This window comes from Halichoerus grypus, chromosome 9, assembly GCF_964656455.1.
Source record: "Halichoerus grypus chromosome 9, mHalGry1.hap1.1, whole genome shotgun sequence".
NCBI lineage: Eukaryota > Metazoa > Chordata > Mammalia > Carnivora > Phocidae > Halichoerus > Halichoerus grypus.
The window spans coordinates 23,141,230-23,168,329 of record NC_135720.1 but is presented as its reverse complement, the minus strand read 5'-3'; the positions used below and the strand labels follow the sequence as shown (position 1 = coordinate 23,168,329).

General features: G+C 35.5%; 1 protein-coding gene across 2 annotated transcripts in view; it reads left to right on the top strand.

Annotated features, from left to right (window-relative positions):
• Positions 1 to 27,100, top strand: part of VTA1 (vesicle trafficking 1) — a 63,888-nt gene that overhangs the window by 10,674 nt on the left and 26,114 nt on the right. For both annotated transcript variants that reach the window (XM_078054653.1, XM_078054654.1), the window contains exons 2-4: positions 9,078 to 9,172; positions 11,966 to 12,093; positions 12,939 to 13,014. In XM_078054653.1, coding sequence (XP_077910779.1) covers positions 9,078 to 9,172; positions 11,966 to 12,093; positions 12,939 to 13,014 — 299 coding nt within the window. The remainder of the gene's footprint in view (positions 1 to 9,077; positions 9,173 to 11,965; positions 12,094 to 12,938; positions 13,015 to 27,100) is intronic.

The following is a 27,100-nucleotide window of genomic DNA, read 5'->3' as shown; positions in this document are numbered from 1 at the left end:
TCAATCCGTCATTTATTTTTCTGTAGCTTGTCAAGGTATTTTGGTGGTTAGATATTTTTTAACCTTAGTTACTGCTTCTCTTTGGGAGCACTTTGGATTCTTTCGTGCCTCCACTATGGGCTTACTAGATACTCCTCTTTGGTTTTTTTTAGTAGTTGCTTTAGCATTCATGTTAATTTAGTCTACTACCATATAATATGCCCCCTCACATTCAAGGTAAAAACTTTACTTTCTTTTCCCTTCCCCTGTCCTTTGGCTATCGTTGTCATACATTTTACTTATAAATCTGTCATAAGCCCTAACCTACATTTTAATTTCTTTAGTTGTCATTTTTTTGAAGAAATTTATAAAACGAGGAAATGAAATTTTGAAATATTTTCCCACATAATTACCATTCTCAGCACTCATTACTCCTCTCCCTATATCCAACTTTTAAATCTGGTATCATTTTCTTTCCTGTTGAAGAGCTTTACCATTTCTTATACAGGCTTGCTGCCAGTGAATTCTGTCAGCTTCTATTGTGTGAAACAAGCTTTTATTTCATATTTATTTTTGATAGTTTTGCTGGGTAAGGAATTTTAATTTTTCTGTTTATTATTTTTCTTCAGCACTTTTTTCTTTTTCTTCTTCTTTTTCTTTTTTTTGGCCACACCTCTCCACCTGTCCTCTTTGGGGAATCCAGTTACACATATTTTAGAACACTTGGAATTTTTTCCTAATTCACTGAGACTCTGATTTTCTATTTCTTTTTCTTTTCGATCCTTTTTCCCTGCTTTGAGTAGTTTCTGTTGTTACGTTCTGAAGTTCACTTAATCTTTCTTTTGTGGTGTCTAAACTGCTATTAATACTGTCCAGTAAATTTTTCATTTCAGATGTTTTTCATCTCCAGACATTCCATTTGTATTCCTTTGTGCATGTTTTGTTTCTCTCCTCATTTTATTCATGGTTTCCATTAAATACTTCATCATGATTTCCCAGTAATTTAATGTCACTGCTGTTTCTGGTATTTTGTTATTGTTCAATCTTAATTGGGCTGTTCACATTCTCCTGCTTATTGCCATCTGTAGTAATTTTTGATTGGTTGCAGGACATAGTGAAGTTTAAGTTCTTGAATGTCTGGATATTATGGCCTTTGAACAGATTTGATCTGGCCAACAATTAAGTTAGTTGCAGTTAAGTGTGATATGTTTGTGTCTTACTTTGTTTGTTTTTTGTTTGGGGGCAAGTCTAAAGTAGCTCTAAGGACAGGATAATCCTACTAAAGCATACCATACCACTTGGGGTCTCTACTAAATATCTTGGGTAAGCATTTAGGACTCTTCACCCTGGTCAGAACTTGAATGCATCTCAGCTTTGGGGATGGTCCAGCTCACAGCTTCCACTCACTCTTCGTCTGACTTTGTGGAGTTCTCATCTACATGTGCATCTTGTAGTATTCAGTTTAGCCTCAAGTTTATCCCTGTACAGATTTCTGGGATTCTTTCCTGCATGGCTTCTCTTCTACAGAACTCTGCCCCTCCACTTATAGCTGCTTCAGTAGTCCTGAGCTTTAGTCTGTTTTCTCAACTCTACTAGAGTGTATTCTGCTTGAGGCTCCCCCTCCCCGTTCCTTAGTTTAGAATGTGCCTCCAGGAAGAATGCTGCACTGATCATTGGTGGAGTCATCTCATTTGTTTCCTTTCTCCAGGTGTCATGGTTTTCCCATCTATTTCTATTTGTGAAAAAGTGGTTCATATATTTTGTCTAGTTTTTTGTTGTTTATCGTGGAATGTCAAGTCTAGTTAGTGCATCGTGGCCATCTGGTCTCATTTTAGTAATCAAGTAGTCACTTAGCTTTTGCTCTGTACCAACACAATCTTTTAGTAAGAACTCAAGAGTAGCTCACTTTTTCTTAAAGCTACTATATTATGACAGGAGCTCCAAAAATATTTGTTTAATGAAGGAATGAGCAAAGTAAATACCCTTTATTGAGTAGACCCTCATTCATACTGTCCTTTTTATCTTTGACTCAGAGTCCCTTCACAAAAGCTAATACTAACCATATAGCAGGTATTTACAATATACTTATGAATAGAGTAGTATATTCAGTTCTGTTTATTGGAATAAAATCTTTTAAACATAGTATAAATCATAATGATTCCTATTTGAGTGCCATGTTTATTTAACCTGTCAAAGCATCACTCTTCATAATTGCTTTTATATGTCTTTTTTTTGTGTGTTTATATCATGCATTTCATAGTTTTATATTTCTTATGTATAAGCAAGGATGTGTTAGAATGTTAATGTTTAGATTTTATGGAACTTTGAATTACACATACCTTCAGGATTAGTAAATGTTTATCTCTTAAATGCCTCACATTAAATTAAAGTTAGGTTGGAAAGTGTTTAATCCTTTTGCAAATGTGCCTCATTACTCATCTTCAAATAATATTTATTCATAAAAGTAAACACATTTCTTTGATGAAATAAATCAAATATATTTTCTTATAGATGATTTTAGCTACATATTTATTCTGTTTTAGTAGGTAATTTTCCATGTTAGACATTAATTTTTCATCATCCTGCTGCTGCTACAATGAATTACTTGTCTTGAGCTCTATATGAAAGTGATTCCTTTCTCCATCCTTTATGGCAAAAAGATCTTCTGGTGTACTTATTAATTTTCACAAGTAGATTTAAGGTCTTTTTGCTTTTATTAATATTAAAAAATGTATCACAAGATAATATTCTGCATTTAAGAAGTAAACTGCATGAGATATTCAAAAATGTTAAAGCCAGGCCAGTTTTATCATAAATATTTCCAATTCTGAGGTGATTCTTCCCAGTTTTTCAATTAAAGGTGTTGTTATGTAATAATGTCCTTGTAATTGCAAAGACTTAAATATGCATGTAAACCAAGAAAGAAAGTGCATGCCAGCGAAACCAATTAACTATATCATCATTACATTGTATTTCAGATAACAACCATCTGTGTTAAGGTTAACTTTTTTTTTTTTTTTTTAAAGATTTTATTTATTTATTTGAGACAGAGAGAATGAGAGAGAGAGCACATGAGAGGGGAGAGGGTCAGAGGGAGAAGCAGGCTCCTTGCTGAGCAGGGAGCCCGATGTGGGACTCGATCCAGGGACTCCAGGATCATGACCTGAGCCGAAGGCAGTCGCCTAACCAACTGAGCCACCCAGGCGCCCCCAAGGTTAACTTTTAAAGGATAGGAGCTGATACTTGTTTTTATTTGTGTTGTGAGGGAGGATCATAATGGCTGTGGTGATATGAATCGGGAATAATTTGATTTTTGCTTCAAAGGAGATATAGATATTCTCCATTTTTATTGTAAACAACAGAAGTAGTTAAAAATAATAACAAACTAGAAACTGAGAATTGTACTTTTTACATATGAATAAATCACTTTCTCATGGTAACAAGAGAACTGCCCAATTAATTTCTGCATGTTTGCTTAATGGTTAAGTCCTAGATAGATGGCTGCCACTAAAGCCAATGTGAACCTAAAAATCAACCTCATTTTTTCAACCTATCTATGCTGAATAGCCATTTATCCCCAAAGTTGGTTCACCAACTACACTCTACAACCTACACTTCATGGATTGTAGGATTCGTACAGTATTCACTACTCTGTTAGGAAGATAGGAGAAAGACCTCCTAGGAACATGAAACTGTACTGTATTTCCTCACATTATCATGATATTCTGTTGGCCAATAGTATATATATAGGTAGTGAATAATTAATTAACGTCTGTTAAGTTTTCTGTGCATGTTTTTGGGTGAGATGGTTATTAAAATAGATTGACATGTGTTTGAAATAGTCATTTGGGAGGTTGGGAAGGCAAGTATTAAGCTCATTTGAGGTCGACATATTTATATTTATTTATATTTATATTGGTGCTCATCTGCCAGTGGTCTCTATTGCTCATATATAGGCATAGAGAAAGAGGATAGTTGGGTTTAAATATGAGTGTCCTTTTGCCATAAGACTAGAGTAAAAAAATTAAGGGGTAGAAGGAGCTAGCGCAGTAAAGTTTTAGAAAAATACAAAATCAAAGCTGGTTGCAGAGAGAAGTTAAAGGAGAAAAGACTGTAATTAAGAAATAGACACCAGTGAACTGGCCACCTGTTTTAACAGGCATAGTTTCAAGTTGGAAGAAATGGAAATTGTGTTTAGAGTTGGTGCTTAATATATTGATTTTGGAAGTATAGCAGTTTGAGATTGTAATTTAATTATGGAGTGAGTGGCTTGTATGGGAGAGTGCATATAATCATTAGAGTCAATAAGAATTGAGAACATAGTTCTGTGTATTAGGATTAGATTTGCTTTCTTATTGCTGAAAATCTAAAATAACAATAGCTAAGTTAGATAAGGACTCATTCCCTCATTTAAAACAAAGTCTGATGTTGTCAGTACCCAAAGTGTCTCAGTTCCATGAAGTTATCAGGGACCCAAACACTTTCCAATTTCAAATATACAAGCCAACACATGATTACCACTTCCAAGGTTGCCTTGTGGTCTAAGATGTCTACTAGTGTTTCAGTCATACCATTTCTGTTTTAGACAGCAGGAAGAAGAGGGAAAGGGTCAGTAAGATCTTTCCCCTCCTGTCATTTCCCTTTAAGATTACTACCAGAATTCTCTCCCAACAACTTCTGACAACATAGCATCAGTCTTAGTTGAATGGCCATATGTGGCTTTGAAGAATACTGGGAAATGTACTATTTGACTAGGTACATTACAACCCCCCCTTAATAATGTAGGGGTCTCATTAGCAAAGAAGGTAGGAAGAAAGAATGTGGGCGGGCAGTTAGTAGTCTCTGCCACAAGTATTGATTATCCATGTGAACAGCCAAATTTTCAAGATGATGGAAGGACAAGGAAGGACCTTGAGGTCCTTGGTCAATTACAAGAATTAACAAGATCAAGTGGAAGAAAGGGGCTTGAGCTTTAGGTCAGACATTGAGAGAATACTGTAAGTAGCAGTGGGATGCAAAGAAAAAAACCAATCATACTTGCCAATCCTGACATAGGAAGAATTATGTAAGAGAATTTCTTCAGGTGACATCTAGGGTTTAGTTAAGACAAAGAGGGAGAGGAATCTGAGGAGATACAGGGGATATTGCTGATTATAAAGCAGTAATTTCATGTAATATGGTAAAAGAATGGGGCCCTGTGGAAGAGGTATGGGGTAGGTTGGGGTAAGAAAATACAGTTTATAGTTGAGGGGAGTAAGGATGTAATGAGTAATGATTCTTAACCTTATGATCTCCTATCCATATGAGTTAAATTAATCTCTAATATATTATATAAATTATGTATTATATTTATATATTGATGCACAAATACTATATTCTAAAAATACTGCATGTATTTTTTTTTAAAGATTTTATTTATTTGAGAGAGAGAGAATGAGAGAGAGCACATGAGGGGGGGGAGGGTCAGAGGGAGAAGCAGACTCCCCGCTGAGCAGGGAGCCCGATGCGGGACTCGATCCAGGGACTCCAGGATCATGACCTGAGCCGAAGGCAGTTGCTTAACCAACTGAGCCACCCAGGCACCCAAAATACTGCATGTATTATTAAAGATACAGAAACATAGATAGACATTTTTAAAGAATGATTAAAAATTATCAGTAGAAATGCTAAGATTTTCTTTCCTACACTCTAGCCAGTCCCTGGGATCATGTAGGTCCCAAAGGCTGCAGTTTCAATATAGCATAGGGTAGGGACTCTGTTAGGGGAAATATGAGTAACCTGGCATGGAATTGATCCCTACTCTCAAGCAGAAGCCTTCCTCTTAAAAATAAGATCAAGAACGCATAAAATTCTTGGTAAAATTTTGGTAATACAGTAAGACATAGCAAGATTAAATTTGGAGGACGGTAAAGCATATTATCAGTGGAGATACTGTCATGTGCTAGAGATGGCATTTGATCTGTGATCTGAGCAAATCAAACAGCCAGGAAACATAAAAAGTAAAAATATGCAGGGGCACTGGGTGGCTCAGATGGTTAAGCATCGGACTCTTGATTTCAGCTCAGGTCATGATCTCAGGGTCTTGGGATCGAGCCCCGCATTGGGTTCCACGCTCAGTGCATAGTTCGCTTGTCCCCCCCCCCCCCCCGCTTCGTCCCCCACTTGCACGCGCGCATTCCCTCTTTTTCTCTCAAATAGTCTTTTTAAAAAGTAAAAATATATTAAAGAGGGAACCACAAAATCATTAGAGAAAGGAAGGATCATTTATTAAGTGTATTTGAGATAGGTGCCCGTAACTTGTGGAGGAGAGGAAATGCGAGTTAAAGAGTTAAATTTGAAAATTTAAAACCATAGGAAAAACTAGAAAAATCATGTAACTGAGTATCTGGTCCCTTGGAGAAAGAACTTTCCCAAGCTTAGAATTTACAGGGGGGAAAAAAAAGGAAATAATAGCTTTGAGTACATAAATATTTCAAGTCTCTGTGTTTTAAAACAGATTCAGAAATTGAAAGATGGCATATTTGCAGCCAATATGTTTGTTTTCCAAAGAGTTCATGTGATGCACTATAGAAGAAGAAATGCAACAAAAACCCTGGGAGAAGAAACCTGAACAGCTCACAAAGAGGAAGTGTTGGGGAGTTCAGTCACAGATCTAAGAAGAAAAGGACCTAAGACAGGCACAGATCTTGGACAGCTCAAAAGAAATGTGACTGGTTTAAAAGGAGAGGGTGTTCAACCATGCTTTAAGAGGTGTGGGGGGATGGGGAGGTAGGGAGAGATCATTAAAACCTTATAGACAAATGGGTAAAGGACCTAGCCATGTTGCTAAAAAATATATGACTGGTTAAAAAAAGAAAGAAAAAAAATTTGGTCACATTTGTTATCAAAGCAGGAGACATTTAAAATGAGCGGGTTTTTCTGTTTTTCAAATTAGAATTTGGTCTTGGGTCAAAGTGATACCCTGTGCTGGCTGGTATGCAGAGAAAACAAAAGCACTATGCTTTTTATACTGTGTGGCAATGTAAATCTGTACAGTACTTTTGGAACTCCCATTTTTCTTCTCTTGTTAATGACTAGATGGATCAAACCCTGAAATTTGATATGTGAAAATAAATACATTAATAAATTAAACATCAAACTCTGTAATATGAGATAGTCCTAAAAGCCTAAGTATTAAAAAGTAGTATCTTCAGATAAAGCTTTTAAAATTAAAAACACAATAAATAACTGTGTATCATGTATATCTTAATACATTTTTAAAGAAGATATCATTGAGTAGGCATAATTGAATTGGAAATCTTGAGAGTAACTAGCAGATACCAAGCTATGTTATAAAGCTCTAGTAAATAAAGCAGTGATAGGCCAGTAGACTAATGAAGCAGGATAGACAATATACAGAATTGGGCCCTTTTATCCCATGGAAGCTTAATATATGATAATGAATGATAAAAGTGGCATTTAAATCAGTGGGGCAGAATGAGCTTTTCTTTCATCCATGTATTTATCTATTCAGAAAATGTTTATCGAAGGCCAAGCACTATCCTACATGCCAAGGGTACATCAGCAAACCAAATAGACTAAAATCGCCATCATCACAGAATTTAAATTCAAGTTGGAGTAGAGATGGTGGATAAATAAGTAGAAGATGATTACTTGCTGAGAGAAAAGTAAAGCAGGGAAGGGGGATAGTGTTCACAAGATTTCATTTGAGGGGAAAAACATTATATCCCTCCTTTATACTGTGTAAAGAACTACCACAAGGCAATTTGTTGAAAAGCAGACAACCCAATAGAAAATTTGGCAGACGGGGCGCCTGGGTGGCTCAGTCCTTAAGCATCTGCCTTTGGCTCAGGTCATGATTCCCAGAGTCCTGGGATCGAGCCCCGCATCGGGCTCCCTGCTCGGCGGGAAGCCTGCTTCTCCCTCTCCCACTCCCCCTGCTTGTGTTCCCTCTCTCACTGTGTCTCTCTCTGTCAAATACATAAATAAAATCTTTAAAAAAAAAAATTTTGGCAGATTTTTTTCTTTTATTTTCATAGCTACTCCTAATTCGTTAAGATGGATATAGAGCTATCCAGTAAATATGCAATACATTTTTAGTAGTGAAAATGAAGTACCATGTAAAATCTTGACACTGATAAGTTTAATAATACCAGTTGTTTTTTTGTTTGTTTTGTGGGTTTGGAGAAATGGTGCTTGCATATGTTGGAGATATAACTGCATATTGGTAATCTGTTTTGGAGGACAGTTTAAGAGTAGCTCTCAAAAGTGAAAAAGATACACATACTATGACCCGGGTATTCCATTTCTTTCTTGGTATTTGCCTCCGGGAACTCTTGAATGTGTGCACAAGAAGGTATGGTAACACAGCAAGATTTGTAGTAATGAACATCTGGGAACTACCTAAATGTGCTTTCATTAGAATGATGTGAAGCGCTGTCACAGATTTCCAGGACATATTTGGAGAATGTAAGAGTAAATTACAGTGGTATGAACACACCAATGGTAACAATTACCACCAAACCTTTCACAGCTCCTATCACTGGAAAAGCTATTAGGATCATGGTGTCACAGAGGTTTTTTTTAGGTTTAGCCTTCTCTCTAATGTTTTTATTAACTTTTTTAAAAGGGTATATATATATATTTTATATATATAAAAATAACTAAAATAGTTCTCCCTGTTAGCCTCAGCTCAAATTATGTTTCCCAGTCTTCTAGCTCATATTACATATTTTGTCAGTATCACTTTCAGGCACTGGTAAGTGCTCTTGTACGTGTCATTTTTCTGATTGCCTTAACTTGCCAATTACAGGTCTTTTTGACAGCTTAGGTTCTGGTCTTTTCTTTTCTTTTCTTTCTGCCAAAAGAGAAGGCCTTACTTCTTGATTTTAAAAAAAAAAATTGCTATTATCATGAGTCTGTTTCATTCTTTGGATAATATTTGTGTGTTCTTTATTTTTGTAAATAAGATCCATAGTAAATCAAAGTTTTATTTTTAAATTCACTTAAATTTTAAGTTATTTATTAGAACATGTATTTTAAACATTCAGTAATGGAAATTGTTCAAGTCATCTCATTTTTCTTTTTTTTTTTTTTAGGTCGTTTATATGCAATGCAAACTGGAATGAAGATTGATAGTAAAACTCCTGACTGTCGTAAATTTTTATCAAAGCTAATGGATCAGTTAGAAGCTGTAAGTTAAACACTGATCATTTATTTTCTGATTAATGTTTTAAGTGGCACTTTATTATATTTGTGTATGTGTATTTTGCCATTTTAGTTCATCCTCTTGGCAGCCATCAAGCCATGTCATTACAGCTGAGGAAAAACTAGACACAATTTTTTTTTAAAGATTTTATTCATTTACTTGGCACAGAGAGAGAGAGAGCACAAGCAGGGGGAGTAGCAGGCAGAGAGAGAGGGAGAAGCAGGCTCCCTGCTGAGCAGGGAGCCCAATGCGGGGCTCTGTGCTAGGGCCCTGGGATCATGACCTGAGCCGAAGGCAGATGCTCACCTGACTGAGCCACCCAGGTGCCCCGACACAATTTTTTCATTTACATCTTACTGCTAAGGGAGTTGTAAGAATAAGTTAAAGTAGATTTCAGTGCCTTTGCATATACCACTATATCTTGTTATCGTAGATGTTATTATAGATGACCTTTGAGTCATTCTTTCATAAGTGACAAACGCTTTCTAATCTACTTCATACAGTCACATGGATGATTGATTTGGGAATTCTTAAATAGCTCTTACAATAATGAAATGGGCTACTTATTTAGTGAAAGGGACAACAAAGGAAATGGTATCAGTTGACTATAGTCTCTTTGTCTCACTCTTGGTACCAGGACAAGATAATTTTATTTTATGGTCCAGGCATTCTTCCCTGCTAGCAGAAATGTGGTAGGTGATTAATGTATGAGTCACCTTCTTGAACCATGATATAATTTCACAGGTTATATAGAGGCAGCAATCCAGAGAAAATTGAATGGGTTGGATTGGGTGTTAGTGCAGGCAGGCATGGGTAGCCATAGTAATACAACTTAATAATCAGGACTCCACCCTGTCCTCCCCTGCCCAGCTGTCCTGGTTTTTCTTTTAACAATGTCAGGGTCTACTCCTCATTAATTTATTTCTTTAGAGGCTGTTATATTAATAGCTGCAGCTTTTTATTTATTCAATTAGTATGTGACCTGCTCAAGAGAATTAGAAACCTAAATATTTGACTAGTTGCATTATTTTGTGTGGAGAGACAGAATTTTAGATATATTAAAAATCAAAACATGATAGTCAGCCCAGAGGTTTTATAAATGTTGAAAGTTACTCAGATCAAAACCTAGTTATATTAAACAGCCATGGGCAGTAGGGTTCTAACTTGGTATGCGTGTCTGGCCTTCTGACCCAGAGTCCCTGTCACTGCTACTATTAACCATCCATTGGACCTAGTGGCACTGCTGATGGGAATCCAGCTCCCTTAAAGCCTGTCTGTCCTTCCACTTCTAACATGGTTTCTGTAGGTAAATTTGAGTATTCTCAAATTTATTCTCAGGAAAAATTTGAGTATTCTTTTTTTGGAAGGTGAGGTTAGGGGGTAAGAGGAGGAATGTGTCTCACACATAGCAGTACATTTATAAAATCATGTTGCTAACAGACTTTGTATAGAATATATCTCTTTATTAATTTCACAATATAACAGTAATAACTAAAATACCTTATGGATAAGACAGAACTCAGAATAGTTCTTTATAAAAAGCAAAGTATAAAATCACATTTGTAAAGGGACTCAGCAGGAGTTTATTATTATCTAAATTAAATAACAGGTAAAATAAATCTATTCCATGGTGAGTCTATCCCATCTGACTGTGCTTTAATATTTAGATTACAGTTGGAAAACTGAGTGTATTATGTTTTTGCTGCCAGATATTTCATGTTGAAGATGAAATGAAGTGACATATTTCCACTTTTTTCTAGAATTAAATCCACTTCTAGAATTAAATCTAGAATTAAAACATTTCATAGTGTGGAAATAGTAAACTAGTGTTCCATGTGGGGTTTTTTCCTGCTTTTGTTCAGGATAAGTATAGCTAAAACATCCTTAAATTCCAACATTAAATCTCTTCTGGAACTTACATTATTCTGTTGTAATTATGAAAATATTTACTTTGCTGATTTTGTGAAGAATCCTGAAGCTTTTTTTAAATTTAATTTTTTAGTTTATAACGTTTTTGAGAAAAGCCATCTTTAACCAGTAGTGTGGTACTCCGATCTAATATTCCAGAAAGCCCTTTCATTGTAGAACAACAGTCTGAGTAAGATGTAGGAACTTTGTTGTGTTTAAAATATTTTAAATTATTATATGTGTAGGAAAAGGATATACTGACTGAAAATTTACAGTTGTGAATTGTGTTAACGAGGTATATATTTGTCTAAATTTTAAAAACTCCTGTAATCCTTTTCTGAGTTTGTGATCTCATACTGTAGAATTATATCTGTTTTTTTACACAGTATGCTCTGGGCGATACCCTTTTAGGATATAATGATTTCCATAATCATATTTTTTAATATTTGATAGAAGAAATTGAAATGAGAATAAATTAAAATTTTAAATTATGATTAGAGAATTTCCTGATTCTATTTTTAGGATACCTCATAGTATATTGGCTATTACTTTGAAATATTTGTCTGATGCTTTACATAGATTGTTGGATGTGTTATCTTTTTATTCTTGGTTATTTTGATTTTTAGAGTTACATTGTCCTTTCAGGTTATCATGAGTGTGTTTCTTCATAATTTTGTAAACATTGGTTTTTATTCTAAAAAACCTTGGGCTGAGGCAGAGCAGTTTTTGTGAGATTTCATTCATACCTCTTTTACTGAAATGAATATAAAATAATTTTTAAAGTTTAAAATGATTCTTAGGATTATTTGTACTTAAGCATACATTTCTGTGAGTCCAAAATCTTAAGCTTTGTATCTGATTTAATTTTAGCTTAAGAAACACTTGAGTGATAATGAAGCTATTACTCAAGAAATAGTTGGTTGTGCCCATTTGGAGAATTATGCTTTGAAAATGTTTTTGTATGCAGATAATGAAGACCGTGCTGGACGATTTCACAAGTAAGTAAAGCAAGAGAAAAATTAAAATTGTACATTTTATTACTGTGTAACTGGAATTACCCAGTTTTCCATTGGACACTTTCAGACTTCTTGATTAATGATTTAGATTTTTTTTTAATTACTTGTAGAATGTCAAAATGATTTTGGGTACAAGAACAAGCCTGTCTTTTTAGGCTGACAGAAGAATAGCCAGGGCAGATTTATTTTTTCAGTAATTATACCTCAAGTAGCAATTCTTTAACATTTAGTAAAATCTAAGAGTTGATTTTAGCCAGTGACAGCCTGGTGCAATGATACTGATTTTTTAAATTATCACAACCTGCTAATTCAAATGATTTGTCATTACTTAAATGCAAAGAAACGCACATGGCTTGATACAGGTTCAGATAATACTGTAATTGCTTTTTTTTTTTTTTCCTCAGAGCATGTGCATGTGTCGGTGGGGGTTGGGGGGCAGAGGGAGAGGGAGAGGGAGAATCTTAAGCAGACTCCATGCCCAGAGCAGGGCTCGATCTCACAACCCTGAGATCATGACCTGAGCCAACATCAAGAGTCAGACAATCAACTGAGCCACCCAGCCACCCCTATAATTGCATTTTTTAATAAAAAGTATACTATAAAACCTTGCTATAGTATATTTATTTGTAATATGAAGGTTGTTACTTTCTCCTAATAACAGATTACAGAAGGAGTTTCATTGTGTTCTTCAAATCTGATTTTATTTAAAACATTAATTTCAGAGTACTTTTGTAAACACTGTAATTTTTTTTTTCTTATAGTTACATGACTAATTCTGCAGCTTAATGTTTTTCATTTAACTAAACCAGCTTTCTCTTCTCTTTTAGAAATATGATCAAGTCCTTCTATACTGCAAGTCTTTTAATAGATGTCATAACAGTGTTTGGAGAACTCACTGATGAAGTGAGTGTACATTTTTTATTGTTTTGTTAGCCTAAGCTCAGTATTGTTGCTCTTTATGAGTTTTGTAATCGCATTGCTTCCTTAGAGCAGCATGCCTGTCAGAAATGTAGTAGAAGCAAAAAATGTTATTTTAAATTTTCTACTGGCCACACTTGTAAAGTAAGAAGATGAAATAATTCTTAATAATATTTTATTTTTTGTAGTAAGTTCTTTAAATCTAGTGTGAATTTTACAGTTTAGCAGATGCACAGCTGCTGTGTTAGGCAGCACAAGTTTAGGGTTTGATTTTATTAAGTGCTTAAATATTACTAATCCTGTATGCTGTTAAATTACTGCACTGTTATCTGGTAAGTAGACTGGAGGCAGAGGCTTTTAGGACTTTTTTTTTCTTAATTTCATTTTTAATCAGAAATATTATGATTTGTTTCATTGTAAAGTACACACAGAACTTGATATTTTCTGAGATACTTCATACCCATTTTAGCATTTTGTTTTTCATAACCTCTAAGGTAAGTAGAGCATATATTCATTTTATACATGAGCAGGTTGAGGCTAAGTGACAAACTGAGTTTATTGCTGTGAGTTCAGTGTTGTTTTCACTGTAGCACGCTTTACCATTGGCATGGAAAATGTGTTTTTTGAGAGAGATATTAATATAGAAATAGAGAAAAAGCTACAAATGAAACTGATAAAGGCATGTTATATTAATGATTTGATATTTATGAAGAGTATCGCTTTCTGTGACATGATTTGTTTCCCAAATGATGAGCAGCTCATAGTAAAGTTCCAAATAAAACAAAGTATAATCTATCTATGAGATGTTTACATTTTCATAAAACAATATAGCAAAACTATGCAAAAAAATTCTTTATATTTAAAACAAAGTTAAGCTCTGGGCTTGATGATATAAGCTAGGTTTTTGCATTACTGCAAAAGAGATGTGCAGGACATTTCAAGGTTGTGCCCAATGAAGAACGATTTTTTATTATGTGGGACTGTCCATTTTGTTTCAAAACATCAAGCATCCCCGGCTTGCCTACACAGCATTTCCCAATCATTCCGCTAACCAGAAACCACCCCCAGATATTTCCAAAACACTCTCTAGGGTATGGGGCAATGCCCGTCGAAAAGTCATGTTTTCTAGTTGCCTTGAGACAGAGTAGTAAAAGAGAAAACTGAGACCTGCAGCATGAAACCTAAAATGCTTCCTAGTGGTTATACCTTTTTTGTATTCTGAAGGCTCTATGGATCCACTCTGTTTAGCTCCCTCTCTACTCCCGTCTTGCGTTAGGGCTGATCTGGAGTTCTTTTTCCTCTGTTTTTCTGGTGTGCAGCACTACACTAGCTACTTGAGGATACAGAAGGGTTTAAACATGATGATGGACTAGTCCTCTTTAAAGTTTTAGATAGTTAAGTATGGTTTTAGAAAGTACCAGGTAGGGTGAAGGAGAATAGAGTTCAGATTAAAAAAGAAGTTATAAGACAGATCAGACAGACTAAAAGGCCTGGGATCTTCAGTTGGTGGGTTTTTTGAATAAAGAACTATACTCTGGTGTGCTTTGTATGATAGGAATCTGTGGAATGAACTAGGCTGAGGAAGAACTACAAGTCATTTGACAAAAGAACTAGTTAATGATTATTGTGGAACTTTGTACAGGGTGGGTTTTTTATTTGAGGAAAAATAATATGGGCAGACAGATTATAAAATCTGAGGTGTAGATATGGCATCCAAGAATAAGTCAGCACAAGTCTCTTGGAAATAAGAAGACAAGAAATCTGCAAAGCAGAGATGGCAATTCAAGTTAGATTAGACACACCCTCACGTAAGAGGATAGTTTTGAAAGAGAAGATGGTCATATAAACATCCTGGTAAACACTTAACATTGAAAATGCAAGAGGAAGACGTGCATACAGAAATAAAGAAGTGGAGACACTCAAGATATCAGAGAAGATCATGATACCGCAGAGTGGCAGAGTAGCAGATCCATTTGCCCAGTACTTCCAAGAGGGCTCTCCTTGCATCACCCACCTGCTCTTAGGGAAAGTGCTCCCCCATCTCAGAAGAAAGACCACGGTCCTTTGAACTTATAGATGCCAACCATGAGGACCCCAGATAATAGGTAAAGTAATAGATACAGGAAAAACAAAATATCTAGAAGTCTTAAGTGAGTAATGCAGGGTTTGCTTTAAAAAAAAAAAAAAAACTTAAAAGATACATACATAACATGCATGCATAATTAGCGTGAGGTTCATCTGCATTTCAGAAAAAAATCTAGGTTTATATTTAGGTATCCTTAACAAAGAACAATTTCGTTAGTTATTTGAACATAGCAACTAGGACAGGGACTCTGAATGGGGCAAATGATAGGGCTTCAAAAGGTGTGGGGGAGATTGTTTAGGGACTGAGGATGCTAAAGGATATATGTAGCAACAGAGTAAAGGGCCATGTTCCTAGAATGTTGGCACTCTTTTCTTTCCCTGTCTCACCACGCAACCTGCTACCCGAGCTCTTTTACCTTGCACTGGTACTAGACTAAAGTAGGAAATAGCATCTGTGTTGGTTAAAGGACCCAGCTAGCTGGAAGGGTCTGAAATGGTACAGAGAAAAGAAGTTAGGCATTCTAAGGCCAGCCTGAAAGGGAAGTTCTTGTTGTTATTTGATTGGGGTGAGGTTATTCCTTGGGCCTTCATCATGTAAGATGCCATGTAAGTTGTACATACTTAAATCAAGAAATGTGTGTATGCACAATTAGTGTGTAATTATATGTAGGTGCTTTTCATGAACTTTTTTTGTTCCATTATTTTCCATGTCTGGAAATGGCATCTTCATTGTCATTACTGAGATTTCGGTTTTTCAGAATGATGGTGTGAAATGTCAAATAATTGTAAATAAAGTTCCACTGAGTGGAATAGGGAGAAATCCACTCTAGCTGTGGCTTTACCAGCTTGTCATCAGTACAGATGAGCAGGATGGTGATTGGCATCAACCGTTTCCCCTAAGTCCTTATGGTTATCTTAAGAAAATCTAGGGCTTGGGGCGCCTGGGTGGCTCAGTCGTTAAGCGTCTGCCTTCGGTTCAGGTCATGATCCCAGGGACCTGGGATGGAGCCCTGCGTTGGGCTCCCTGCTCCGCGGGAAGCCTGCTTCTCCCTCTCCCATTCCCCCTGCTTGTATTCCCTCTCTCACTGTGTCTCTCTCTGTCAAATTAAATAAAATCTTTAAAAAAAAAAAAGAAAAGAAAATCTAGGGCTTGTACTTATTTACTTGTGATTTAAGCCCGATATGCCTAAAACAAGGCACAAGCTCTTACAACATTTTTTTTTTTTTAAAGATTTTATTTATTTATTTGAGAGAGAGAATGAGATAGAGAGAGAGAGCATGAGGGGGGAGGGTCAGAGGGAGAAGCAGACTCCCTGCTGACAGCAGGGAGCCCGATGCGGGACTCGATCCCGGGACTCCAGGATCACGACCTGAGCCGAAGGCAGTCGCTTAACCAACTGAGCCACCCAGGCGCCTCTTACAACATTTCTTATCTGAAACTAACTATTAAAAAGATGAGCTGTTTTAAAAATTATGGGTATAAACTGGTTACTCAAAGCATTTAGCAGTTTTAAGTCATTCCCTGCTTTCCACTTCCACTGTAGTTAAAGCCTGTACTTGGAAAACACTAGCAGAGACACAGACAGGAAACAAAGGTGGGAAAAGAATGAGTTTAAGGATTTCAGGTAGGCAAGGTTTTGTTTTGTTTTTTTGTTTTGTTTTGTTTTTTAATATATCCTCCTATAGGTATAGTTCAGGACTCTAACTTATTTGTTCATTTATAAGGTAAGTACAGTGCTGCATTTAACTAGAGAATATGCCATAGTTTTTAACAAAGCTAAAACTTTCCTCAGAAATAGTTGTTTTCCTTGCCTCTCAAAGAACGCTGTTTTGAGAAACACTAAAATTTGTAACAACAGAAAATGGGGAGGGGAAAGGCATAATTGTCGCATAATTTTTATTTGTGTATTTTTAAATTCTTTTAATTTTATTATCTTAATAACAAGGGAATGGTTTTTAAATTAATGTTTTCTAAAGTTTTTAAAATACTACATTTTTTCACTATCAGCTCTGATAATTTATTTTAAAAGAGATAGTGGTTGTGAGAGGCAGGCCCCACTGAACTCAAAACCAAGAAGTCATTTTACTTCTTCGGACTTGGTTTTCCTTCTGTAAAATGGGAAGCCTGGATGAGCAGGTCTCTGCGGTCCTCTGCAGCTGCACCAGTCTCTAGGGGTATATGTTCCACATGTGGAAGAGGTGATGGGAAAGGAACAAAAAACAAAGACGAACAAGCAAAAAGAAAAAGAAAAGGGGAGAGGCAAAAACAGTTTTAGATTAGAAGCTACAAAAGGAGGGGTGAAAACTCTATAGGAGGTTATATAAATGAAAGTAAAAAGTAGACCCACTGAAAATATGATAGCACAAAACAAATTTCTAGTAGGAGGGAGAAGAAAGCTAGCATTGCAGCATGGGGAGTGGGCAAGCTAAACACCTGGGCCCTTCTGTATGACATTTGTATGTGAAGATTTTGAGTCTTCTAATTAAATTCTTTTTAGCTCATGTTCCAGTCATTTTTTTAGAAGTCCACTGGTTCACAAGCTACGTGACTGCGATTTACCTAATTTATCCTCCTATTTGGGGTTCTTTTTCTCTACAACGTATTTTCCTCTGTTACTGTTTTATTGAAGGACCTAACAGGGACTGTTCACTTCCTGGCATTGCAAGTCCAGGCTCCGACCTGTGGTACTTCTTCCCAGTCCTCTTTTATGTTCGTCAGACCAGTCTCCTCACTGCCTGCTCGGTTTCTACCACTGATAACTGTTGTGTGTTTTGCCTGCTTGCCTACGCCTTACCTTCTCTTTGAGTCAGCTACATTACTCTCGCCCTTACATGAATTTCCCCATTCTGTCAACTTCCACCTTCAGAGTCTTAACTGAATGAATATTACACATACTGTATTGTTTTAAGTTTTATAGATTATATTTTGGAATAAATTATACTGCGAGTCCTTACAAGAGGGGACTTTGTCTCATTCTACTCTTACATCTTCTTTAGCATTAAGTGTAAATTTTCGCCCTGAGTAAAATCTCAGAATAAAAAACAGTGGCTGATAGTTGATATTTCGGATGTTGCTCTAGTTCAGCTTTTCATTTTTCTGTCTGTAGATGGAGATAATGTTCAGACTTGTTTACACAGAACTTCTTTCCTAAGTCTTCTAAAATGTAATAGATCTCTTTTACTCACAGCATTTTTCTTGGTTATTTCCTAATATTTTTTCACATCATTATTCATAGATGCACAAAAATAAAGTCTACATTTTCTTCAGTCTACAACTGTTTTTTTTTAATATTTTATCTGCCACTATTCTGTTTTTTAATTCTCCTATCTCTGTTTTAGTTATACCTATTTAACTCTTTTAACTGTGCTTTGTATAAGTCCATCTCATTATTTAAATATGTTGTTGTATAACTTCTAGCATTTCTATAGCTATATAGAAATCAGTGTCCCAGTTTAGGGATAGAATCACCAGAATATATATTAATATTTTGTATTTTAAAGCAAGGGATGTTCAAAACATAAATATTTTGTTTTCCTCCTATAGCATCTTGTGTAGTCTGTTCGTGGCCAATGCTATTGATAGACTTTTATTGTATTTTAGATTTGTTTCACTTCTAGCATGTTGGGGAGCAGATAGCATTTTGCCTTTTTTCCTTCATAAGTCTTTTGTTTAGGTTTAATAGTGCTAATTTAGGAAGAATATAAAAATCGCAGATAAAAGATTCACTTCTAGCATATTGAGGAGCAGACAGCATTTTGCCTTTTTTTCTTTCATAATCTTTGTTTAGGTTTAATAGTGCTAATTTAGGAAGAATATAAAAATCTCAGATAAAAGATAATAATACTGTTCTTGTCTATTGAGTTTCTGCTAATTTGGGAGGAATCAAATGAATATGGTATGCTTTCCTGCCTTCACAGAACTTGTGTTCTAACGTGGGAAGAGAAGCAAAATAACTAATTATGAGGACCTATGGTATAGTGATGATAGAGTACAAGGAAGACATTTCACTCCTGCCATTTGCCTGGCACAATGCCTAGACAGTTTAGATATACCTTATTTCACCTTTTACAACTCTGAATTACGGTAAGAAAACCAAGAGTCAGGAAAATATAAGTACCTTGTCCCCAGATGCTATGGCCCAGAACAGTATTCTCAAATTCTGTGTGAACATCCAGCTTTTTTTCTTTGTAATTTCCATTCTGTTGCAGACTGATAGTTTTGTAAAATACAAGTAATTATTGAATTATTAGAAAAGTGAAACTTAAAAAAAGACCTATAAAACCCAAGCCTAATTTGTTTTAAGTTTCCTAAATACTCTCAGTGTCTGTACTGTCTTGTCACAAACTTGTAAACAGTTCGCACACTGGGGCTGGGACCACATTTTGATTGGCACTGATCTAGAGCCTTCTCTGGAAGCCCCCAGGGAATCCTGTTTTTATACCAATCTGACTACCCCTGCTCAGAAAACAGAGGTTGCAACATCTCTGCAGTGATTATGTATAGGAATAGCAGGTTGGGAAGGAGGTAATCTGTTTAAAGTATCCATTTGCACTGAAAGGTTCTGAATTAAGCAGCATCTTATTGGTAACCTAGAAAGCCATGGTAGACCAGGAGAAATTCATCTGCTTACAAAAGCATGTGTTCAGGACATACACCATACCTTAGGTTTTCATGCTTTTATTGTATGTACATTGAAGGTCTCATTCTTAGCAGTTACAATAACAGAAAAATATGAAGGTAGTATCTCTCTTACTAGAGTAGGAATTCCACATACTTTGAATTCATTTCTGTGTAATAATTGCCAAAAACAGTGTCTTGCACCTAACGCTTAATCGTGAATGAATGGTGTATGTTTGCATGCAGTGTTAGGATAATGTGACTAAGAATACTACAGGCATTGGCCTCAGAAGTCCATACACCACTTCATAACTGTGACTTTGGTAAGTTATTTGAATTATGTAAGCCTGTTCCATGTCTATAAGGTGAAGGAAATTGTAATATCAATTTTATCAAGTACTCCTGGACTTCAAATGAGAAATGCATGTAAAGCCTTTAGTAAATACCAAATGCTTAAAAAACATGAGTTCTTGCTTTTACTACTAGATGAATAATGTTCTAGTGTGCTATATTTACAAAGGGCATCAGTGAATGCATGAAAACTATAATGGAAACTATCCTAAACTGCTCAATTTTATGTACTTATGAATCTATTCAAAAATAGGCATTATATATTATTACTACTATATTTGGAGGTCCAACATGTGCAATTGGAGTCCAAAGAAAGAGAGTAGAAAGAAAATGTAGAAGAAAAGGTATTTGAGGAAATAATGACCATAGATTTTCTAAATTGGATCCAGCAAGTTCAGTGAACCCTAAGTAAAAGAAACCATACCTGAGAACATTATAGGCGAACCAGTGAAGTTGGCTGATGGAAGAGAAAATCTTGAAAGAGCAGTCTTGGCAAACAATACATTATACACAAGGTAACAGTGCTTTGAAGGATGGTTGACATCTCATTTTTTTAAAAAGTGGTGGCAAAAAGATAATGAAATTGACATGTTTAAAGTACTGAAAGAAAAAAAATAAGCAAAAAACCCTATGAATTCAGAATTCTATATAGAACAAAGCTATCCTTCAAAATATGAAGGTAAAATAAAAGACATTTTCAAACAAATTAATTCACTGCTAGCAAATCTGCTCTAAAGAACTAAAGAACAGCAGAAACAAAGTTTTTTAGGCTGAAGGAAATGATACCAGATGGCAACTTAGATTTATAGGGGGGAATGAAGTACACTGGACATAGTATGTAGGTAGAAATATTTTTTAAAAAGCTATATATTTTCTCTTTTCCTTAATTTCTTTAAAAGATAGATGCCTATTTAAGTAAAAATTATTATAGCTATACATATTTGGTAAACCCAAAAGAAGGCAGAAAAAGGGAAGAGAGGGTAACAAAAACAGATGGGACTCATATAAAACGATCAGCAATTTTAGGCCTGAATACAGTTATATCAATACATACTATAAATGTAAATGGACTAACACTCTAAAAAAGAGACCTTCAGACTAGATTAAAAAGCAAGCTATAACTATACTGTTTACAAGAGATACCTTTTAAGTACGGAAACACAGATATTTTAAAAATGAAAGGGTAGAAAATATTCAATGCAAATACTAAGTAAACAAAATTCCAAGTGAACACATTAATATTAGACAAAGTAAACTTTAAGAAGATGTGTTAGTAGAGGTAAAATGGGACATTTAATAGCAATAAAGGGTTCAGTTCATCAACAGGATATTACAGTTATAGATGTCCACATAACAGTTTTAAGTTATATGAAACAAAAATTGATAGAAATAAAAATACAGAAAAATTCATAATCATAGTTGAGATGTTAACACTTCCTCAGTCATCGTTAGAATAAGTAGTTTAAAAACAGTAAAGTTAATAAAGACTGGCCAAGTATTGGCTAGAATGTGGAAAAACAAGAGCTTTCATACATTGCTTGGTGAAAATGATAAATGTTATAACCACTTTGGGAAAAGATTTGGCAGATTTTTATGAAGTTAAATATACACCTATGCTTTTACCCAGCAATTCCTCCTTGGTGTTTATCCAAGAGAAATGAAACCTATGTCCAGAAAAAGACTTGTTCAAGAGAGCTCATAGGAACTTTATTCATAATAACCCAAAGCTGGAAACATCCCAGATACCTACCAGCAGAGGACTTGATAAATGAATTGCTCTGTACTGTGATCTAAAAAGGTAGTACTGATACCCTTACAACATGGATGAATCTTAAAGGGATTATGCTGAGCAAAAGAAGACTCACATAATACAAACGGATTCCCTTCATACAAAGTACTCCAATATACATATTTATTCTAGTGAAAAAGTTAGGATTTATATGGGGGGGGCAAATTGATCTGAAAAGGGATATAAAGGAATCTTCTGGGGAACTAGAAGTATTATATTTTGATAGGAATATATTTTATACAGGTATATCTATTTGTCAGAACTACTTAAATTATACATAAGATTTATGCACCTCAAGGTATATCAATATTACTGCAAAAAGTTAAATATTGATCTGTTGTTTGTAGGTTTGATTTTTCTTAATGCTATTGGGTTGGCAATTCTAAAACTGCTTACTCTGTATTCTAGGATTGAGCAAATGAGTAAGTATATTGAGAGAGCTAGGTTTCTCACTTCTGGGGAAAGAAGTTACAATAGGATGAGAAAAGACTAGATTGTATTATGGTGTTGGATTAGAATTGGAGGTGTCCATATTATTCATGCTTTTAAATATATTTGATAAATAGAGCAAAGTAGATACACGTGGTAGTATAGTAATCGTGTAGTAGGATAGGTAGTATATATGTACACTATAACTGTATATTACAGTATGTATATTTGTATATACACATAAAGCATACATATAGATGTGTTTATACATGCACATAAAACTTAGTTCTTATATCTCTGTATTGAAGGGACCTAGAAGCAATGATGCACCAATAGCAGTGAAAGTGTCTGATTTTGGGTTCTAAATAACATTCATCTCTAAAGGAACCAGGACTTTTACAGAAAAGGCTGTATTTAGGACTGGGTCAGGGAAGGTATTAGATGAATTGGACCTTCGTCTTGTGCCAGAAAGTAAAATCTTCATATGATCTTGGGGACATGTCAAAAGGATCCAGAAGCCAGCTGGAAAAGGTTTCCACTGTCCATGTCAGGGACAATTTGAGCATCAAAATAAGAATGATATTAGTGGATGAAAACTCATCGAATAAAATAAGCAGCAGTGGGTCTATACTGAAACATACAGAGAAATATGTGAATGAATGAATGAGTGAATGAATGAATAATGGAAAAACAGAGAAAGCCCTTTATAATAGGATTCTAACAAATACAGAAATAATGATGAAGGTAGAAATCATTAATGGGTTTTAAAACTAATAGGTGCAAAGTTTGATGAAGAGCAAGATATTTACTTTAGTCTCTAATGTCTTCCTTCAAATTGCTTATTAATTTTAAAGGGGGAAGTAGTAAGTCTCTAATGGAGAAACCTGACACGACTTTAACCAAACGTTAACACAAACGTTAATCAAATGTAACACAACCAAATACTTCAGTATTTGAGTCATCATGGTAAATAAATTTGTTGAATATGTACTTTTCAATCATTTCTCATTGTATTTTGTCCATTGTTCTGGGAGTTTAATAGAGCCCTTGTTGTTTGTATACTATATTTGGGAGAATTGAGGGACTAAGAGTATAAAAGTATTATCTTTGATGTTACCACCAAGTTGGAGATAATTCCTTTCTTTTGTACATTAACTGCTTTGAAATGTTATGAAAACTATGGATTCTCTCCCGTGCATATATGTATTGCATTTTTCCATACCATTCAGGGAGGTTCACAGACACCCTCAACCCTAGCCACTGACCTTTCTTTGTAAGCCTAAGTCAAACTGTGTACTCAAGTGTAATATTCACACTTATTGATTAGCAAAAATGTTTTACTCCAGGTTTGTGTTTTTCAAAGTGTGGTTCCAAGACAACCACCTTCAGAATCATTTGAGGTATTTGATTTAAAAAAAACATGGATTCCAGATCTACTATCCTTTCCTTCATCATCAAATATTTATTAAGCTCTATACATCAAGCATGGTTCTAAGCACAAGTAATGCAGCAATGAATAAAATTCCTGCCCTCATGGGAATCCCATTCCTCTGGTGAAGACAGTGAACAAATTAATAAATTAATAAATAAAATGTATGTCAGATGGTAAGTGCCATGGAGAAAGTCAAGGTAGGGATAGGAAGGTTCATTTCAGTAGGTGGTTGGGGATGGCTTCACTGAGAAGCAACATTTTAGCAATGTCTTGAAGATAAGGAAATGAAATATAAAGATGTTCAGGAAGAGGCAAGACAAAGTGCAAACCTTTTGAGATTGTAAAGAGGGTCTGTCCAAATTTAAGAAGTATCAATGAAGGTAGTGTAGTTGAATCTGGAGTGAGAGAGGAAATAGGAGGTGAGGGTGAGGAGGAGTTCAACCAGAATTGATGGGATTTAAGTGCTATTTTTAAAGTATTTCATAAATAATTTATTAAAATAAAATAGAATATTTCTTTCTAATGGTCAGGGATGGAAGTAGGGAGACCCATTAGTTCATTTTTAAATAATCAAAGTGAGAAGTAATACTGGCTGAGACCAGAATTTGCAGTAGATGAGGTGGTGAGAAGTAGTTGGACACTGAATATATTTTGAATGGAGAGCTGACAGACTTTAAAGATTTGTTGGTAGATTTTAAGAGAAATAGAGGACTAAAAATGACTCCAGTGGTTTGGGCTTGAACAACGGCAGGAAGGGAATTGCCATTTACTGACAGGGAAGAACAAAATTAGTGGGAGAAGATCAGAAGTTGGTGTTGAACTTTGAATGCTTTGAACTATCAGGCGTACAAGTAAAATGTTGAGGTGAATTGAAAGTTCACAAGAGAAAACTGAGCAGAAGATATGAATTTGGGAGTTGGCAGCATAAGGTGATATTTAAAACCATTACACTTGGGGCACCTGGGTGGCTCAGTCGTTAAACGTCTGCCTTCGGCTTGGATCATGATCCCCGGGGTCCTGGGATCGAGCCCCACATCGGGCTCCCTGCTCGGCAGGAAGCCTGCTCCTCCCTCCCCTGCTCCCCCTGCTTGTCTTCCCTCTCTCGCTGTGTCTCTCTCTGTCAAATAAATAAAATCTTTAAAAAAAAATAAAACCATTACACTGGATAAGATTGCCCAGGTAAAGTGTTAGAAGAGGGGAAGTCCAAGAACTGAAGCTTGTGGCATGTTCCCCACCTTGTAGATAAAAAGAATCAGGAGCACCCAGCAAGGCAGAGAAAACCAGAAGACCTTGATAACCAGGAAACCCAGTGAAAGGACATTGCAAGGAGGAGGAAGTGCTCACCTTTTCATGCTGATAGAGTCAAGTAGGATGATCTCTAAGCTTTGGATTTTGCAAGAGAGAAGTAATCTGTAACCTTGACAAAAGCAATTGTAGTGGGATAGAAACTTGACTAGGTGGGTTCAAGACAGAAATCCAAGAGGAAGAATGGGAGCATTCTCTTTCATGGTGGCTTTTTGGCATTATAATAGAAAATGATTTTCATCAGATTTTCCATAGTTTGGGCTAAGAATTTATTTTTTTTATTATATCCTCATGTGATCCTTATATGTACCAGGTTTGAGAACCCCTGCTGTAGCCTGTGGTTGGCATTTGCTAACCAGTCATTCTTGCGTGTAGCAAGTGCACATGATTTAAAAATAAAATGAAAATCCTTACCACTGCTGACTCTCATGGCCAAAATTTGCAGTTGTCAGTGACTCTCATCAATCCAGTTACAAAACAGGAACTTAGAGGCCAGGGACAAAAGTAAAAGTTCTTTTTGTAATTCCTGTTTCCCAGAAAGGATGTCTAATCAGCCAAAAGGAGTTAAAAGATCTCAAAAATATTGACATCTTGAAATTTTCCTCTTCAAATATTCTTTGATATCTAGCATCCTTTATTTTAAAGAAAACAAAATTAAAAAACAAATTAATTTTGAGTTACAACTGCCAAAATCTTCTGTGAAGTAGTATAAGCTCCAGTTTGCAGGGTTGTCTTGAAATAATTGCGGAATAAAAAATAAACGGTTGTATTGATTTATCTGCTCTGGGGAAATTTTGTAAAATGTATTTACTAAAATGAAACCATCTCAGGTTAGAGTAACGTTTTTAAACTTCACATACTAATGAAGGAACCCAACGTGGTTTAAACATCTTTACACTATTTTTTACTATGAAATTAGGAATGAAGGAACCTCCTAAAGTTATCACAATACAACTTAATCCAACTTAGTCTTTAGATGGTGTTAAATTGTTTTGAGTGAAGAATAGTCTGTCCTATATTTAAAGATCCCAAAAGAAGGCAAATTAAACTTTCCTAAGCAATTTATACATTTTCTTTCAAAAGGGTCCTCTTAAATATATACCAAGTTATAGCTTATGTTAATATGCATTAAGTAGGTGACGTTTTAAAGCCAGTTTTACCTTATTTCATATATTCCCATCTGAGTTGCAAATTGTAGTATGCTTATCAAGGTAGCCCTGAATTGAGTGGATCGCTTCACTGCAAAATAGTGTGACCTTGGGTAAGTCATTTACTTTTGTACTGCCATTTCCTCATATTTATAATAATGGGATTGCAGAATCCTAAAAGAAGAAGGTGAAGAAAATATCATAGATTTCAGGTAATACAGATGCCACATTTAGTGATGGAAATTACTGCCTAGCTTTCACTTTAGATTCTGAAGTTCAGACCTACCTTGTTCATCCTGTTATCCCCAGCACTTATCATCTGTAACTGACTTGAATAAATGATTACTTCACTTGCTGGTAGTCAGGGAGGTTGATAAGAGAGTAAACATTTGAAAGTCTACAGAGACTTTTATCAGAAGAGGAAGCCATGTTAGATAGGAAGACTAGCATGAGAAAAGATTGCAGGTGAGACAGAATCTCATCTGGATTGAGGGGAGATATTAGGAAGTAGAACAGACTGAAACAGTATCCACAATGTGGAAGGCCTTGAATGCCAGGTTAAACTGTCTTTACATTGACCCAGTCTTTTAATGTCTCAGAGCCTTGGAGTAAAATGTGACCTGCCTAAATTTCAAGTTTATTGTGAGGACTGATTAAGAGAAAAATGTGTAAGTGCTTCAAAACCTATAGGGTACTATAAAGATGTTGGTCCACAGCTTTACTCTTGTCTTGGATTTTTCTTACTTATCCAACTAGTCCATATTATGTATCTTCCACCAATGGCAAATTTACTTCTTCACCATCATTCTCTAAACACTTCATTTACTTCTGCCTTTCTGCCTTTGCTTATTCTTTTACTTCTCCCCAGTATAGTCTTACTGCTACTTTCCATCATACCCATCCTGTAAGACCAA